We start from the raw sequence: 19,949 nt of genomic DNA on the forward strand, positions 1-19,949 counted from the left end.
GATAGATAGATAGATAGATAGATAGATAGATAGATAGATAGATAGATAGATAGATAGATAGATAGATAGATAGATAGATAGATAGATAGATAGATAGATAGATAGATAGTAGGGATGGGCGGTATGGACTAAAAAATGTATCACGATCATTTCTGGCATTTATCCTGATAACGATAAAAATGACGATAAAAAAATACCAATTCAACTCCATCTTTTCAAATATAAATCTATCTCGCTCTCAGATCCGCCATGTTTGTTACACAAAAACATCATCAACGGGAATTTATCTTTCTTTCTTTCTTTCTTTCTTTCTTTCTTTCTTTCTTTCTTTCTTTCTTTCTTTCTTTCTTTCTTTCTTTCTTTCTTTCTTTCTTTCTTTCTTTCTTTCTTTCTTTCTTTCTTTCTTTCTTTCAGGCTCATTTCCTTCCTTCCTTCCTTCTTTTTTCCCTTCCTTCCTTCCTTCTTTTTTCCCTTCCTTCCTTCTTTCCTCCTGCTCTCTCCTTCCTTCTTCCCTTCCTTCTCCCCCTTCCTTCCTTCCTTCCTTCCTTCCTTGCTTCTTTTTTCCCTTCCTTCCTTCTTTCCTCCTGCTCTCTCCTTCCTTCTTCCCTTCCTCTTTTCTCCCTTCCTTCCTTCCTTCCTTCCTTCCAAAAATCAGCTTTACACAAAAACATCATCAACGGGAATTTATCGTTTTTACCGCGAGATGACAAATTCTTATTGTGAGGAATTTTTTTGACGGTTTATCATGAACGGTAAAATATCGCCCATTCCTAATAAATAGATAGATAGATAGATAGATAGATAGATAGATAGATAGATAGATAGATAGATAGATAGATAGATAGATAGATAGATAGATAGATAGATAGATAGATAGATAGATAGATAGATAGATAGATAGATAGATAGATAGATAGATAGATAGATAGATAGATAGATAGATATATAGGATACCTTAAGAATCATGTGACTCTATTCTCTGCAGATTTTTTTAATTTAGCTCATCTAAGAATAAACTGATGAGAACTGGAAAGTAGGTTAGTCTGACAATTACTTTGCGTCAACGGCAAGTAAAAAAGATGAAACATTTCAAACTGCTGAGTAGTCAAATAAAATTGTTAAATTGGATGGAAATGAGAGAAACCAAATGAAAGCTGCAGGTCTTTATACCATATTCCTCTGCGAGCAGTTTTGCTGCGTCACCCCCGATGCTGCTGACTTTATTGCGCTGCTGAATCACTGAGGGCTAAAGCAGCACAGGTTGCAGTAGGACATCTGAGCTCGTCATCTCTGCAGAATACACTACAAATCTCCCCTGAAAAACTGATTAATCTAAACGGGCCGGACAAGTTTTCCGGGAAATTCTTGTGCTCAGAGTAAAGGTCAGACGGTCAGGGGCAGAATAGACAGCATTATCGCCCGGCCGTCTTACAGGGCGGTTATTGGCTTCCATATTGACAGCTTACTGATACCGGACATGCTTTATAGACTCACTGCCTCATCAGCCAGTGTCTGAGGATTTTATCAGTCAGTTTTACATTATTATTCTCCTCTGTGCCTGAATGCAGGATAATCACTCTGCAGTATAATAGAGGAGAGTTATTTGTACAATGAAAAAACATATCGCTATATATCAGACGATTCAGACCTTTAGTCTTTGATTACGTGGTGCCCTCTTGAGGATCTTCTGAGAATAAAAATGAAGTGTGAACTGTATTTGGCTATTCTCCCAATCTTCAAATGACTGTAATTTAATATATTGGCGTAACATGGAAGCAGACGTCAAACAAGCTGTGACACTCTAAAAAAAGGCAATGCCAGAACTACCGTAATGTGATAACACACTCTATGAAGTTAACAGAGGTGGGTAGTAACGAGTTACATTTACTCCGTTACATTTACTTGAGTAAGTTTTGGGAAATGTTGTACTTTTAGGAGTAGTTTTGAGTCACTATACTTTTTACTTTTACTTGAGTAGATTTGTGAAGAAGAAACTGTTCCTCTTACTCCGCTACATTAGGCTACGTTGAGCTGTTACTTTTCTTTTATCCCTTTTATCCACGTACGCGTCAATCTCATGACATCACTGGGTGATTCTTAGGGAAAAATGTTTGTTTTTGCATGTTTTGTCACATTTACACAGACTCAAACACACACACAGTTTCTATGAGTTCATGTTTGTTCTAGTTCTGCCTGGTTAAAAAAGAAAAGTACAAAGGCTTGAAATTTTGTGCTACTTGTGCTTAATTTATTTTTTTATTCTATTATTATTTTATTTTTTTATTATTTATTAAAGTACTTGAATTTACTTTAAGATTATTTTAAATTAAGCTATTTTTAATTTTTTATTATTTTTAATTTATTTTATTATTTTATTGATTTAATTTCCCTGAAGATGATTATTTTGTACCTTTGTCTCTTTGAATGGTTGTGTTAAAAAAATAAATCAGACGTTACTCAACAGTTACTCAGTACTTGAGTAGTTTTTTCACCAAGTACGTTTTTACTTTTACTCAAGTAATTATTTGGATGACTACTTTTTACTTTTACTTGAGTCATATTATTCTGAAGTAACAGTACTTTTACTTGAGTACAATTTTTGGCTACACTACCCACCTCTGGAAGTTAATCAATCACATTCGGAGCTGCTAAGATGGGAATTAGGAATTTGTTTGATTTGTTGTTTACATGATTTGGATTTTAACTCTGTTTAACTCTGGCCACCTATTTCTCCTTGTGTCTGATTCTATTAACTATCCACAGACAATGCAAAAACATTTGATTGATATTGGTGAAATGCTGCATTATTTGGGTTGTTTTTCTTCTAATAACATGCATTTCTAATACAACATCAAAACCATAGTTATAACACGAAACTGCAGAAACAAAACTTAAAGCTTGACCATGACTAATGAACCCAATTATCCGTCTGTTATCTTTTTCATATACTAGTATTTCTTATTATTTATCTTTCTTATTATCTTTCTTATTATTATTATTATTATTATTATTATTATTATTATTATTATATACCAGTTACTGTTTATAGTGTTTATAGTGTGTTATTATTATTACTGTGTTATTACTTTTTCTATTGTTGCCTCTTGTTTTTGCACTATCCCCTTTACTGCTGTAAACTGCAAATTTCCCCTCTGTGGGACTATTAAAGGATTATCTTATCTTATCTTATCTTATTAGGATTTTGAAATCTTATTTCATGCCTTTTATGTTGGAAAGGATGTCTCAAAATAAGTGTGTGGCTCTGGTATTATGCTCACAAAACATTTCCAAATAAAAGTTAATTTGCAAGTGATTGTACATCTTAGCCTGGTAGGTCATCGCTAGTCTTTTCTCTTCAAAATAAAGAATTAGTCTAGATCCTCTGGATTTGACTCTGACTTCCAGAGGGCAGTACCAACAGACGCAGAAGAAACTGCTTCTGATGCCACTGAATACTCATGCAACCAATCAGAAACAAAGCCTGCAATGTAGACAGAGCCACAGCCCAACTGGTATTAACAAAAGACATCCACATGGTGTGCAGTGGAGTGGGAATGCTGGTGAATAACTGTGTGAACAACTCTGTGACCATTCTTGACTGGCCCAGCCGGAGCCCTGACCTACAGTAGGAATGGGCGATATTTTACCGTTCACGATAAACCGTCAAAAGAATTCCCCATGGTAAGAATTTGTATCTCACGGTAAAAACGATAAATTCCTGTTGATGAAGTTTTTGTGTAAAACTGATTTATGGTTCTGTGTTAAATCCATGCGGAAGGAAGGAAGGAAGGAAGGAAGGAAGGAAGGAAGGAAGGAAGGAAGGAAGGAAGGAAGGAAGGAAGGAAGGAAGGAAGGAAGGAAGGAAGGAAGGAAGGAAGGAAGGAAGGAAGGAAGGAAGGAAGGAAGGAAGGAAGGAAGGAAGGAAGGAAGGAAGGAAGGAAGGAAATGAGCCAGAAAGAAAGAAAGAAATGAGCCAGAAAGAAAGAAAGAAAGAAATGAGCCAGAAAGAAAGAAAGAAATGAGCCAGAAAGAAAGAAAGAAAGAAAGAAATGAGCCAGAAAGAAAGAAAGAAAGAAATGAGCCAGAAAAAAAGAAATGAGCCAGAAAAAAAGAAATGAGCCAGAAAGAAAGAAAGAAAGAAAGAAATGAGCCAGAAAAAAGAAAGAAAAAAAAGAAAGAAAGAAAAAAAGAAAGAAAGAAATTGAGCCAGAAAAAAAGAAATGAGCCAGAAAAAAAGAAAGAAAGAAAGAAAGGAGCCAGAAAAAAAAGAAAGAAAAAAAGAAAGAAAGAAAGGAAAAAAGAAATGAGCCAGAAAAAAAACAAGAAAGAAAGACCCATTGATGACGTTTTTGTGTAACAAACATGGCGGATCTGAGAGCGAGATAGATTTATAGTTACAAAGGTGGAGTTGAATTGGTATTTTTTTTTATCATCATTTTTATCGTTATCGGGATAAATGCCAGAAATTATCGTGATATATTTTTTAGTCCATACCGCCCATCCCTAACCTACAGTAACCTCAATTGAGCATCTCTGGAGAGATTTGAAAATGACTGACCACCAACATTCACCATCCAACCTGACAGAACTGGAGAGGATCTGCAAGGAGGAATGGCAGAGGATCCCAAGGTCCCTGTTAAGGGCCAACCTTTAATATTTCACATTTCAGGTTTATTCCTGGTTAAGCCCATACATTTCAAATAATTCCTATTAATTCTTGCCATGGGAAGTGTCCAACTTCCTTGATTCCTGGAATTTTGCAAGCACAGGTTAAATGGCTAATCTCAACCACTGGCCCGGAAAAGATTAGGAATGTGTAAACCAACAGTACATCAGATCAAAGTTTAATATGTTGACGTTTAAAAGCTTGCACAGAAAACCTGACTGACTGTTATCCTCTCATGTTTCATTTGAAACGATCAACGTTGCAACCCATTGAATCTTAAGAATTGACATCAAAATGTGAAGCTAATCTGTTTTCAAGTTGGTCTTCTCTGTAATCGCACACGCTGAATATGAATATTTTCAAGTGAGCACCTTCTTTTAAAAGCAACGTGTTGAGGGTATGTGTGCACCCAGCGTGCACCCTGAGCCCAGCGCTCGGCAAGAGTCCGCCATTCAGACACGCCGCCTCACACACTTATTTGTAGACCTCAGCAGAGAACATGTGTGGCTATAAATAGATACAACCATAAACCAGGTTGCTCCTGCAACTCCTGGCGACATAATCTCTGCCACTCAGGTGATATCAGGTTTTTTTAATGAAATAAAGAATAAAATGAAATGAAAATGAAATATCCTACATTTCCTAACATGAAACAAAGACAAATCAAGCAATTTTCCAACTTGACATTTAGCATTTGCTATCTTTTTTTGTGAAAAATCCTCACTTTCTGAGCAGAGCAGTGTCAAACAATCAGAGCAACCAAAATACAGCCTGTGAAATCCTCTTGACCTCGTATGGGAGGGAAATAAAAACAGACATACAGCCTAAACTGATAAGCCCTCAACCTTCCTGCCAATGACAAGGACTCGCTTAACATCCTTGTTACACAGCTCTCATTTCACAACTTATGTCACAGTCGGATCCCCAAGCAGAGGTTTGAGTATCGGCGGTGTTTTGAGTATACATGTGCAGCATTGTATTGGACATGCAGCTTGGAATCTCTGTGTATTATGATCTTAAATGTCACCCCCTTGTTTATTTGTTTGGTCGATAGCACTTATTATTGACGGGACCCTGAGTTATTGATACAAGACTATAAGCATAACACCCCGTCCTAGTGAAACAAGAGCTGGCTACAAACGAAAGCTGAATACATCTGCATGGAAAAAAGAAAAAACATTCTGCATTTCTTTGTTTGCTTTCCTCAAATGTGTTTTAAATCTACGGGATGTTTACAGCTGCTTTGCAGGTCAGCACATTATTCAAGTGGTCTCTGAGTAAAATACAAACATGCCTGAGAAGACACCATTAACATGCATTTGTTTAACAAGGATCGTGTTTACCATGCTCACCATCTTTGTTCTTCCAGCTCGTTAGCAGGCAAACATGGACTAATTAGCCGTAAACACAAGCCAGTGTGCAAATCATAATCTGAGAAGAAATTTTAATTTTAATATGTCTTTGGCATTGTTTTGCATGTGGAGGAATTGACACCATGCAAACCATGCACAGCCGTCCCTTAAACAACTTTTAAAACGTACACCATCGGGGGCACGGTGGCGCAGCTGGTAGTGCAGCCGTCTCACAGCGAGAAGGTGCTGGGTTCGATTCCCTCCGTGCTGAAGTGCGTGTTAGTTCCCCCATGACTTCAGCGCCCACACCCTGGGTGGGGTTGGCGAAAGGGCCTTTCTGTGTGGAGTTTGCATGTTCTCCCCGTGTTCCCTTGGGAAGCAATGTGAGCTATCCTCACAAAAACATGCACACAGTCCTGGGCTATACATGCCCCCTCTGGCCAACCGGGTGGGAGGATCTGGCCGGAATAACGTGATCCTTCCACGCGCTACGTCCGGCCAGAGAAACCCCACCCTGTCTGGTGAAAAGATGCGGCCTGCTCACTCCTCAGGTTAAGGAGGAGACCTGAGCTCAGTGCAGGGCCCTCCCGGGGTTGGTAGAGGGAGCAATGCCCAGGACTAGGGTTGCCACCTTTCAGAAATAGAAATAAGGGACGCCCTGATTTCAGCAGCGCAGGAGCCAAAAAAAAAGCCCCAAAACTTCTAAACTGAATAAAAATGTGTTTATTTTATATGAAAAAACTAAATGCTTTGATTTAAAGTTTAAAGTGCTTTAATAGCATTGAACTTGCATGACTGTACAGACAGACAACCATACTAGCAACTGAAATAACCTCCTATGCTACGTATGTCCACATCAGCCCAGATGTAGAATATAGCCTACAGGTGAACAATATGGTGTAAAAGTTAATTTATTTCAATAATTCAACTAGAATATGGTGTAAAAGTTAATTTATTTCAATAATTCAACTAGAATATGGTGTAAAAGTTAATTTATTTCAATAATTCAACTAGAATATGGTGTAAAAGTTAATTTGTTTCAATAATTCAACTAGAATATGGCGTAAAAGTTAATTTATTTCAATAATTCAACTAGAATATGGTGTAAAAGTTAATTTATTTCAATAATTCAACTAGAATATGGTGTAAAAGTTAATTTATTTCAATAATTCAACTAGAATATGGTGTAAAAGTTAACTTATTTCAATAATTCAACTAGAATATGGGGTAAAGGTTCATTTATTTCTATAATTCAACTAGAATATGGTGTAAAAGTTAACTTATTTCAATAATTCAACTAGAATATGGGGTAAAGGTTCATTTATTTCAATAATTCAACTAGAATATGGTGTAAAAGTTAATGAAAATACGGTAGAAATCGTGTCCCGTATTAGTTCAATACGGGACGCAACATTTTTTTCTCAAATAAAGGACAATTCCGTATTTTACGGGACGGGTGGCAACCCTACCCAGGACTGTCACTTAGGTAGGAGCACTGGGTGATAAAAATGGGAAAAAATCGGGGGGAAAAAAAAACAAAAAAACGTACACCATCTTCTATCTAAATGGTAATAATTGCTATATATCAGTATCTTAATATATACTGCCTCATAAAACACATGTATGATGACCATGTTCAATATGGCTACCTTTATCCAAAACATTTTAACTTCTAGTATTACATGTGGCGAGTAGGGATGGGCGATATTTTACCGTTCACAATAAACCGTCAAAAAAATAACAGTATAAGGTCTATACCATTTCATGGACTAAAAATAATCTGAATTAATGTTCAGGATACACCTTCCCATCCAAATGTAACTCTTGGTCAAGATTAGGAATGGGCGATATTTTACCGTTCACGATATACCGTCAAAAACATTCCTCACGGTAAGAATTTGTCATCTCGCGGTAAAAACGATAAATTCCTGTTGATGACGTTTTTGTGTAAAGCTGATTTATGGTTCTGAGTTAAATCCACGCACAACGTATGTGAAGGAAGGAAGGAAGGAAGGAAGGAAGGAAGGAAGGAAGGAAGGAAGGAAGGAAGGAAGGAAGGAAGGAAGGAAGGAAGGAAGGAAGGAAGGAAGGAAGGAAGGAAGGAAGGAAGGAAATGAGCAAGAAAGAAAAAGAAAGAAAGAAAGAAAGAAAGAAAGACCCTGAAAGGAAGGAAGGAAGGAAGGAAGGAAGGAAGGAAGGAAGGAAGGAAGGAAGGAAGGAAGGAAGGAAGGAAGGAAGGAAGGAAGGAAGGAAAGAAGGAAAGAAAGAAAGAAAGAAAGACCCTGAAAGGAAGGAAGGAAGGAAGGAAGGAAGGAAGGAAGGAAGGAAGGAAGGAAGGAAAGAAGGAAGAAAGAAAGAAAGAAAGAAAGAAAGAAAGAAAGAAAGAAAGAAAGAAAGAAAGAAAGAAAGACCCTGAAAGGAAGGAAGAAAGAAAGATAGATATGAGCCTAAAAGAAAGAAAGAAAGAAAGAAAGACCCTGAAAGGAAGGAAGAAAGAAAGAAAGAAAGAAAGAAAGAAAGAAAGAAAGAAAGAAAGAAAGAAAGAAAGAAAGAAAGAAAGAAAGAAAGAAAGAAAGAAAGAAAGAAATGAGCCTGAAAGAAAGAAAGAAATGAGCCTGAAAGAAAGAAAGAAAGAAAGAAAGAAAGAAAGAAAGAAAGAAAGAAAGAAAGAAAGAAAGAAAGAAAGAAAGAAAGAAAGAAAGAAAGAAAGAAAGAAAGAAAGAAAGAAAGAAAGAAAGAAAGAAAGAAAGAAGTATAAATTCCCGTTGATGACATTTTTGTATTGGTATTTTTTTTATCGTTATCGGGATAAATGCCAGAAATTATCGTGATCAATTTTTTAGTCCATACCGCCCATCCCTAGTGGCGAGGTTGTAAACAAAAACATCCGAAAAATGAGGATGGAGTGATACTTGAAGCCACATTACTGTCATTCTTTGTAGATGAGAATGCTACAGCCAGCTCTCTCATAAGGGTAAAGTAGCATCCAAAATATGTGACTGGTCTACAAAAATGTAACAAGTTTCTAAGCATTTGAAGCAGAAATGACATACTTTGCTTTTTCTGAAGACTAAAATATAGAACCAAGAACAAGACAACAAACCACACAAATGTATCTTTTGTATCGACTTCCCTGAATGTAGTGCTGACGAAACGTTTGCAAAATATATTTAACGTTGAAGATGTGCAGTATGAGCAACTGCTGCAGCATTGTCATGCTAAAACGTAATGCTACATTGCAAGTAAAATGCACAAAATGCACAGGTCAACTAGTCCAGCGTAACAGAATATACCGACAGACATCCTGGCAGGTTCTCTATCTAATTCTGTGGTGTACTGTAACACTTAAGAGGCTGAAGTGCTGCATGACTTCATGAAAAGCAAATAAAGAATGAAAGTTAAGATAGTAAAGCGTCCACAGGCCGACATAAAAGTAAAGAGGCTCTAAACAGAATGGAGCAAAAAGGAAAAGAGGATAATTAGAGAGACTGCTTTGAGATTTTGATCTTTATCTTTGTTAATGTCCAACAATTTGCTAAGTCATCTCACCGGAATCCTAAATCATTATTAATGGACTTATCAGTCAGAAGCAGAACTGAGTCCATTTCAAGGGAATCTCAACTGATGGTCCTAATGGTTTCATCTTACAGGACAAAATTCAGTTAAATGAAAGAAGCCAGAACCTGTAGCAGATTCATTCCTCCCTGATATTTACTAATACTCAAGTTTCACGTTCAGTTCATCAAAACGGTGGTATAAGTTTCTCCATGTGAAATGATGCATTAACCACAGGGCCATCATACGTTTCCAATTAGTTCCAAAAATAAAAAATTTTGAAAAAGGTAAGAAATAGTTCACAAGTTAAACTCTAAATACAAAAAACCATGAGGACAGAGATGTAAGGGCTTCTTATTGCAGGGCTAAGACATACATAAATGGTACAGCTCATTTCTTGGGCACCTATTAAAAAAACGAGGAGAAAGGAAATCTATTTCCTGTCGCTCACGTGGGTCTACTTTCCCATCAACTGCTGCATTTGGCAGAGAAGGGTGGTGCTGCTGGAGCAGAGAGGAAAGGCTGCAGAGCATGAGTCAGGGGAGGGACACAGAGACTCACTAGATGATCTCATGCAAGCGGAGCTAAGCAGAGCTGTGGTATGAGGTTCAGTCATGCCTCTCTTCCCATCACCATGACAGCATATAAATACAACAGTGAGCATGCATTGCGCTCTAGCACAGATGTATTGCAACTGCACGGGACTCCAGCAAAGGGGCACAACTTTCTAAACAAAGAGCAACTAATATTATTCTGAGGTGTGGGATCCTAGAAGGAAAAGGCATGCATAACCATCCATATACAGTAATAATGCATGATTGAATACTAAATGAAACTGACATATTTCCATAGCTAAACACTAGCAGCCAAAACCTTTCCAACAATGACATCTGAATTTCCATCGAAGATAATAACAAACTGATCATCGGCAACGGTGAAAGAAAAAACACATGAGGTGGTTTCAACTGCTAAAAAAAAAAAACGTCCGACCTGTAAAATGAAACCAAAAGGAGCTGAATTGCTGACAGATGGTATCATGAGATTTTTTTTTATCCCTGATTTTTTCCCATTATATACCCCAGTGCTCCTACCTAAGTAACAGTCATTGTCATGGGCATTGCCATCCTCTACCAACCCCGGGAGGGCCCTGCACTGAGCTCAGGTCTCCTCCTTAACCTGAGGAGTGAGCAGGCCGCTTCTTTTCACCAGACAGGGTGGGGTTTCTCTGGCCGGACGTAGCGCGTGGAAGGATCACGTTATTCCGGCCGGATCCTCCCCACCCCATCTGGCGCCCCGGTTGGCCAGAGGGGCAGTACTGGAGTTGAGGGGGGATGAGGGGGGATGGCATCCCCCCTGAAATCAAAACGGTCAAAATCATCCCCCCTGTAAAACTGCCATCCCCCCTTTCCATCCCTTATGTCATTCCATCAATGAATGTGGTTTTACTGCTATTTCAACATTTAGAGTCATCACCAGAAAAATAACTTATTTGACAATTTTCATCTGTTTCAAGTAAATTTTCACTTGAAATAAGTAGAAAAATCTGCCAGTGGAACAAGATTTATCTTCTTATTACAAGCAAAAAAATCTTGTTCAACTGGTAGATTTTTCTACTTATTTCAAGTGAAAATCTACTTGAAACAGGTGAAAATTGTTGTTTTTTCCAGTGATGAGTCTTGTTTTAAGTGTAATGAGATTTTTTTTTACTAAAATGAGACATTTTAACTAGAAATAAGACAAATATTCTTGTTAAGATTTTGAGTTTTTGCAGTGATCCATGTTACTTATCCTGTGAAGGACAGAGTCATATTGATAAGTTCAGAAAACAGTTTTTTATTTTTGTGTTTTGATGTATTTGATGTAAGCCCAGTGGATATTTAAAGCTTACAGAAGGCTGCATTTAACTGCTGCTATGTTATTCCTGCAGTATTTCTGCAGGTGTTTTGGTCAGTGCTATTATTTGTAATATATTATTTGTAATCAGCACAAATTATCTGTCCCCATATGATAAAATCCACCATCCCCCCTGATTTCTTTTTACAACTCGAGTACTGCAGAGGGGGCATGTATAGCCCAGGACTGTGTGCATGTTTTTGTGAGGGTAGCTCACATTAGCTACCCAAGGGAACACGGGGAGAACATGCAAACTCCACACAGAAAGATCCTTTCGCCAACCCCACCCAGGGTGTGGGCGCTGAAGTCATGGGGGAACTAACACGCACTTCAGCTCCCACAGCGTCCCCGCCGGGAATCAAACCCAGGACCTTCTTGCTGTGAGACGGCTGCACTACCAGCTGCGCCACCGTGCCCCCGAGTATCATGAGATTATGAAGAAACAAATCTAAAGATCTGATGCACATGATTAGCCATTCGCTCATAGGGTTGTACGAATTCTGTGATTTCATCAGATTATCAGATATCTTTGCATTGATATTTGCATTGATATTTCTTCACATTTTTATTTTAAACTAAATCACATGTTCAAGAAGATTATTTCCAATTTTGCATTTTTCTTCCCTGCTTTATGGCATGAAAATAAAAATACAAATAAAACCCTCTTGCTTTGGCAGTGTTACGTTTGAAGGTCGCTCTCCTTTATTTTATTTTATTTTTATTTTTTTCTCTCCGGTTTTTTGAGAAACAGTTACAATGGAGCCCAAATCTCCCTGGTTGCTAGGCAACATCATCTACGACCTCACATGACTCCACCAGTTCAGATAAAGTTCCCGTGTCAGCGGACCCGTGCAGCGGCTTCAAGTATTCTTTGAACGAGGCTCAACAAATGTGTAAAATCAGGCTGAGTCTGGTTCAAATCTGTGAGACACGTTAACACCGCTCCAGGACCACTGGTCAGTGTCACACAAAACTTTTACAGGCTGACTCAGCTGGCTGAGCCTTTAAAGTCTTATATATGATGTTTAAAACGCAATTTAAAAAAGCCAAAAAACTATTTTAAAAAAAATTAAATAAAATGTGTCACTACAATCACACTGTCACACAAACAAGTCTCTGAAACCTGGTCGCTGCTTGCATAAAAACAAAGTATCTTTTGTCCAGTAGCAGACAGTCCCCATAGAGGCAGCCTGCTGTGTGTGTGTGTGTGTGTGTGTGTGTGTGTGTGTGTGTGTGTGTGTGTGTGTGTGTGTGTGTGTGTGTGTGTGTGTGTGTGGGCCACTAGGTCGTTTGAATGTGATGAGTGGGCTGTCGACATGGAGCAGGGAGGCAGGGCTGGGCCCAGGAAGGTGGACAAAGGCAGTGACTGTGCAGAAACACAAAGCTACCTAACTCGTCACTCTGTTTCATGATGCAAGCATCAATAGTCTTGTTTTAGTAATTTAGCTGTATTCTTTCAGTATCTACAGCAGTGCTGTATGTAACAGCGCAGACAACAGTGATACATGGAAACACAGAGACGCTGGCAGACCACACCCTAGGAGGAAGCGGAGCATAAGGAGTCTGCATCATAGAGACTGGTTTCTGCTCTCAATAGCTAATGCACATAAAACATCAGGCCAAATTACATTTGTACTACACAGGACATTAGCTTTATGAAGAGCAGAGCTGTAATAAATGTAGTTTTATTAGTGTTTAGCTGCTTCAGCTTTGGTAAGTATGATAGTTTTAATAAACACACACTGTAACTATGTCTCAGGGCATCAATTAAAAACAAGAACACAAAATATCTTTGTGTTTTTTTTAACATATCAGTAGCTGAGCACTGAGAAAGCTTCCAAAACAAGAAATATAAGAACATCATCATTCAGGTTCTCTTGCAGATATATGGGCAAATCTAATGAAAGCATTTTGGCCACTAGAAAGCGTAAAAACAATATGAATGAACGACACAAAGAACCAAATGAACCACCAAGTTAGGGCTGGGCAATATATCGAATATACTCGATGTATCGCGGCTTCTACTCTGTGCGATGTACAAAATGACTATATCGTGAATATTCGAGTATACATTGTGATGCATTTGCTTTTAGCCACGGGCATTAAATTGCAGGCTTTTCTCACTCTTTCTCGTCTCGTATCTCCTTCTCGGAGACATAAAACAAGCACACCTACTTACATACGTCAGTCACGTGCGTTTGACTAAGTTGTGATTTCCCCCTTTTTGCATGAAAGTTTAAAATTAGCATATATTAATGCAGTATGAACAAGAATGTTTTAATGTAGAATCATCATACTGGTGTGATTGTAGCATCAAAGTGTTAATTCAAGGCTAAGGCAAAATATCGAGATATATATTGTGTATCGTGACATGGCCTAAAAATATCGAGATATTAATAAAAGGCCATATCGCCCAGCCCTACACCAAGTGTCTTATCCATTAAAGCCTTCCCGATGACAGAGGACCATCAACTGTTGAGAAACTCTAAACTTCATGTTGACAGCCTACCAAGCAGGCTCTGCTAGAACAGTGCAATCCATTCAGACCACTGCTTAGTTCCACTGTCTGTCGTACGTGTCTGAGAAACCATGTCTTTAACTCATTCCTCAAGTTTGCATTCTTTTGTGTGTGACGCCTGCATTGAATTTCAGCTCTTCTAAGTTTGTTATTAATGTACAATAGCTCACCGGTGTGTGCCACTCTTACAGCGGGAGGACTATGAGCCTCTTCTCACATGCATGCAACAAAAGAAGCGATTAGAAATAAAAAATAAAATCCTGAGCAGTTCAATACTCTACATGTCAGTGATTATAATGAAGGTTACAGTGAAGGTGGTAAGTAAAACACCACATGACACTCACTTGCAGCAACAAACTCTTGATATGTGTCTGCATCTCCACTTGCAATGGGACCTAATTGCTGACATTATTTCAGAGTGTTTGATGACCCTGCAAGCCAGTCAGACAACAAATAAATAGTAAAATTAATCCCACTTATACTTAACGTATTACGTCTAAACCTTCACAGTTAAATATAAAAATGTACCAATTCCATCTTTTGAACTGCCTACTATTTTAAAAGTGGGACAGTAAGTGCCTTGTTTGGCCTGTTTGCTTGGTTGCTACGATGATTTAACTGTGAAAATGTGTCCCATTGATTCTTTAAGCGTCACATGGAGCGATGCTTGAGGCTCTTGGAGATCCAAACAAGAGCAAATAAAACTTAAGTAACGACAAAATCCAAAAAAGACTGAAACATTTACCCAGCACCTTAGCTATTGAAAATGTTTTATTTGTGGAGAAAAATAACTACTTTTAAAACAAGAAATGTATACTTTTAAGAATAAGAAAACTAACTCAATAAATATATTTTTCTCAGCCTTCGCCTCGGTTATCACTACTTCTGTGAAGAACTTTTCAAAAGTTATCCACAATCCTCGGCCACAAGTGAATTCTTTTCCCTTTCTTCTGAACTGGACTCTGGTAAATAATAACTGACAACTTTTAGTTCAGCAGTCAGAACTCAAAGACCAAATGGATGATCTGCTGATTGAAACCAGGAGTTTAGGATGAGTTTGCAAAGATACGTTATTTGCTAAATAGTACAACTCCAATTTCTGACTGGATCAATAAGTATAGTAAAAAAAAAAACGTGTGCAAAATAATATTAAGATTGATTTTAAAGACACTCAGCTTTTTTACTTGACTATAAACAGCTACTTTAAGAACAGTGACCACAGATTAAAGGAATAGCAACAACTGTGAAAGCACAAAGCCTAAATAAATTGTGAAATTATGAGCTGATAAGCATCAATTAATGCCTTACCCTTTTTTGATAAATTCATTGTTCAAGAGCAAGTGGGAAGTTATGCATATCCTAAAATCGATACTTAACATGTAAAAACTGATCGCAGACTAGCTGTGATGGCAGAAAACACACCAACTAAACGAGCTTGTTGTTTGATAAGACTACTCTGTTTTAAGACAACAGCTACAGATTCCTAATGATGCTGCATCATATGATCCCATTAAAGTCCAGGCAGGGCGTTTAAGGCCTTAAACCACAGCTGACTGGCCCTGCTGGCTAAAACACCCAACAGCTGAGTGGCTGTTCGCAGTGAGTATTCACCATAGGCCACAGCATTTGTTGCTGATTGTTCTGCTGTTTTATACTGCCGTGCCCAAGAGAAGAGGAAACACAAAGAGTTAAAAGTGCTGCTGTCAGTTTGAATTTTGCCTCACGGATATCCACAGGCCTGGCGTGAGGATACACGCACAAGAATTGGCCAAACTATAGCTGTCACAGAGACATGAATTAGTGCCTATACGTGTGATGGATTTGTTCTCATTATTGTGTTAGACCTAAGAGCGGGAGCTAGATAAAGTGCCAGGAGCTGCTGATATGAGCTGACACCCCATCCTGCTATGTCATCGTCTTGCCTGCCTTGAGAAACCAAACAAGTCATCTCAGCCCTGTACAATGAATCATAACTCTACACAGAAACCTCTAAATACACAAAAAAATAATTTACACAATTCACACACTAATTAGACCTCTAAGTCTGACACAGTAATCTGGTGTGAACTGATTTCTAGACTTGTTTCGGGCTATATAATGGTCTAACAGCAAACAAGAGGAATAATCTTCCACCCGAATGATAAGCTACAATTATAATAAACAACAAATATAACACAGAAATTGTCTCACATATAAAAACTGTGACTAAATATGATGTCATGCAGGAAATATTCCAATTTTTCCACCGCAGGGATAAAGACACTGAGCCCAGGCAGTCACCACAGAGGAAGAAGGGGGGCGGTGGGGGCAGGCTGACATTTATTGAACTGTCAAACAGCAACAGGGTATTTTTTTAGTCGTTTAAAGAGCACCGGTCCTACCTTTATACTTTTCCAATACACCCTCATAGGCTTGGAGGTATTCCTGTTCGTCGGAGAGCACATAAGCCTGCGGTCCTCCGTACTGAGCCATAACCCGGGCTTCCCACACTGGACATTCAGCAGCGGCGGACAGGGACGCGACATGCGCGCGTCAACATGCCAGTGTGCGCGCCCGCGGGGGTTAATGTGTGTATGTTGCGTGTGTGTCGAGCGCTCCAGAGCCACCGGCACTCCTGTCATTCACAAGGAAACGCCCAAAGACCCGCCCTCGCTCTGCAAACCGACCAATAGGAGACTCGAACGCCCTTGATTGACGGCACGGACTGTTTCATTGCGCTTCGAACAACTGTTCGTCTTAAGCCTGAATTATGCTTCTGCGTTAAATCGACGCAGAGGCTACGGCGTAAGGTACGCGGCGACGCGCACCCTACGCCGTAGCCTCTGCGTTAGTGTAACGCAGAACCATAAATCAGCTTTTTACCAATACCCCAAAAATATCTAACTAAACACGGAATTAAAATCTGTATAAACATCGTATATTACCCAACCAGTCGCAGCCAACCAGAAAGTATCACCTCTCAACAAACATGATATCAATTAACATAAATTTAAAAACATATCATTCTTTTGTTGTATTTAAGAAAATGGTTTGTAAAGCTATTTTTGAAGCTTATAAGTGCAATTGACCATCTGTAAATGTTTCTTTGCTTTTCTATTGTTTCTTTGCCTTTTGTTGTTTCTTTGCTTTTCTATTCTCTTTTTGGTTTTCTGGAGGTCGGTAGCCAAAAATAGAAAGTTGGTACTATAGGATAGGCTTTTATAAGCATTTTGCTATGCCTTTTCAGTTATTGTTCAACACAGTTTTTTGGTTTTGTATGAAAAGTTAATGCTGTGTACAATGTTTTTTTGGTGTTGTTTTGTGTTGCAATGACTGAATAAACTTCATTCATTCATTCATTGTGATTTTTGTAACAGTCAAATGATTTTAATACTTTAATGTATGTTACTTTTTATCGATATGAATATGTATTGTGTCTCACAACTCTTAGTGAGTGGCCCTCAACTTTTTATTATTGCCAATTTTATTAATGTATAATGATATTGTACGCTGGGGGGTGACACATAAATAAAGCTTTATCTATCTATCTATCTTCATTCATTCATTCATTCATTCATTCAACAAACATGGCTAAATAAATGTTTTTTACAGCTTATAAAATACACTTAAATTTGCCAAGGAATTTCAAGTATCCCCGGCTGATTTACATGTTGTCACGCCGATTCCCGCGATATTTCACTGAAAACTTAACCCACACAGGTCTGTGATGATGACACTGGTTCTCACAGTCATTTTATGGCATCAGATAGTGTCAAAGTATCATTATAAAACCATTAACAACTATAAAAGCAGGTAGCTCCAGTAGGAAACAAATAGGAATATATACCTGCGGTACTCTACTGCCTTTAGTTTTCAGCAACTTGTGCTTTTTATTATTTTACCTTCTTTTCTCATAATTTTATTTCATTTTATTTGTCCTAATTATGTCTTGTCGCTTTTAATGTTGATGTAAACTTTGCACTTTGAATTACCTTGTGTTGAATTGTGCTATAAACTTGCCTGGCCATATATGTAGGTAGCAAACTCACTTTAATTAACTTGTAGCTTTGCTTATTTATCACAACTTCAGCACAGTTTGGACCCACTCAGGCACTCAGATGTATCTCCTTTGACAAGAAATAAAATGAATGGCCTATCCTAAGACTTGACTTAAGAGAAAATATACATAGAAACATTATAGCCTATATTGGATATTTCTGGCATCACAGCCACAATAAAATCAAGTAAAACAAAAAAAATCTGGTGTATCACAAATCCACATTAGGTTACTACCAGGGGCGTCAATTGGGTATGGCAAGGTACGGCAGCCGCCACACCTTGGCTTCAAGGGTTAAATGTAAATGTTTGTTTTTTCAAATACATTTATGTAATTACTCTGTGTCTCTTTGTATTGATTATTGTATTACTTAATACATATAGAATAACTACAAATACAAATCAGAACAACATGATCGATTTCACTAGTTATTATACACTGCAAAAACTCAAAAGTAAAAAAAAATATCATTACATTTAAGACAAAAACAACCATTTTCACCTGTTTCAAGTAGATTTTCACTTAAAATAAGTGGAAAAATCTGCCAGTGGAACAAGATTTTTTTGCTTGTAGAAGAGAAGATAAATCTTGTTCCACTGGCAGATTTTTCTACTTATTTCAAGTGAAAATTTACTTGAAACAGGTGAAAACAAGTTATTTTTCTGGTAATGACTTTTGTTTTAAGTGTAATGAGATTTTTTGACTAAAAATGATACATTTTAACTAGAAATAAGACAAATATTCCTGGTAAGATTTTTAGTTTTTGCAGTGAGCGAGACTGCATTTGAAAAAGTTCCAATTTTCTTGACCACACAGATAAGCTCCATAGCAGATTCTGTGATGAGTATTTGCTGGACGTGTTGATTGATATTCTAGTTAAGTTCTGTGACTCGTAACCTTGCCATACCTTAGCTTCGACTGAATTGACGCCACTGGTTACTACCCCCAGAAATGACTTCACTTGTAGCTTACAGCCCACCCCCAAATGCAGCACGTCGTTCAGACAGTTTTTCCTCCACAATAACCAGGTGAGAGAGCCTCACTCACCTGCGATCCTGAGCACCGCTCTCTCCGCCGGATCCAGCACGGATCCCCCCTGGATCTTCCTCTTGGAGCGCTCGTGTCTGGGCAGGTTCCAGGGCAGAGTGTCCCCGGGGGCCGGCGATGCCGACCCGGACTTAACACTGTAATCATCCTCGTCCGATATATCCGCCGAGGACGACATGGAGCAGTGCAGGGAAGGGTTCCCCGAACTGGAGCTCTGCGAGACAAAAGAAAAAGCCAACAATGTCTTGAGCGACAGACACGGCACTTAATTAGGCGTTTTTTCCTTTTCTTTTCTTCTCTTTTCTTTTCGTCCTCCCCACTATGGCAGCAGGTCAAGGTGCGACACATGAGCGCTCATGAGGTGTGACGGGAGGCAACCAGTTCACACGGATCCAAAACAATAAAAGATTGAGCCAAATAAAAACCTGTGTGAAAGCAATAGTGTCTGGCTCCCCCGCCAGGTCAGAATTAAGACTTACCACTGAATACATGGAGACCTGTCAGATGGAAGAAAAATGGATAATCCTATTTGGGCGTTATTGGCCTCTTCCACACTTCAGACACATATGTTTTTGGCGGTGCCACGCCCTTCGCAGGGATGCTCCGGTCCTCCCCTCAGGGTGCAGGGTGATGTGAGGTCTCCGGAGGGATGCAGGGATGGAGGGATGGAGGGGGAGACTGCTGTGTGCTGTCGAGGCAGAGCTGGACCGTGATGGGAGCGCAGACTGCATGTGCCTCCGCGTCACACCATCCAGCCAACTGCAGCAGCTCCCCTTGTGACGGTGTTAGGCCTGAATTATGGTTCCGCGTTAAATCGACGCAGAGCCTACGCCGTAGTCTACGCCGTAGAGTAGTCGGCGACGCGCACCGCTCTGCGTTGGT

At 38.8% G+C, this 19,949-nt stretch overlaps 1 protein-coding gene across 1 annotated transcript in view; it reads right to left on the minus strand.

Annotated features, from left to right (window-relative positions):
- The window catches only part of dst (dystonin), a 158,832-nt gene that overhangs the window by 132,795 nt on the left and 6,088 nt on the right, over positions 1–19,949 (minus strand). The window contains 1 exon segment of the mRNA XM_061746058.1: positions 19,068–19,281. Within this exon segment, the coding sequence (XP_061602042.1) occupies positions 19,068–19,281 (214 nt within the window).

This window comes from Cololabis saira, chromosome 17 (genome assembly GCF_033807715.1).
Source record: "Cololabis saira isolate AMF1-May2022 chromosome 17, fColSai1.1, whole genome shotgun sequence".
In the NCBI taxonomy this organism is placed as follows: Eukaryota; Metazoa; Chordata; class Actinopteri; order Beloniformes; family Belonidae; genus Cololabis; species Cololabis saira.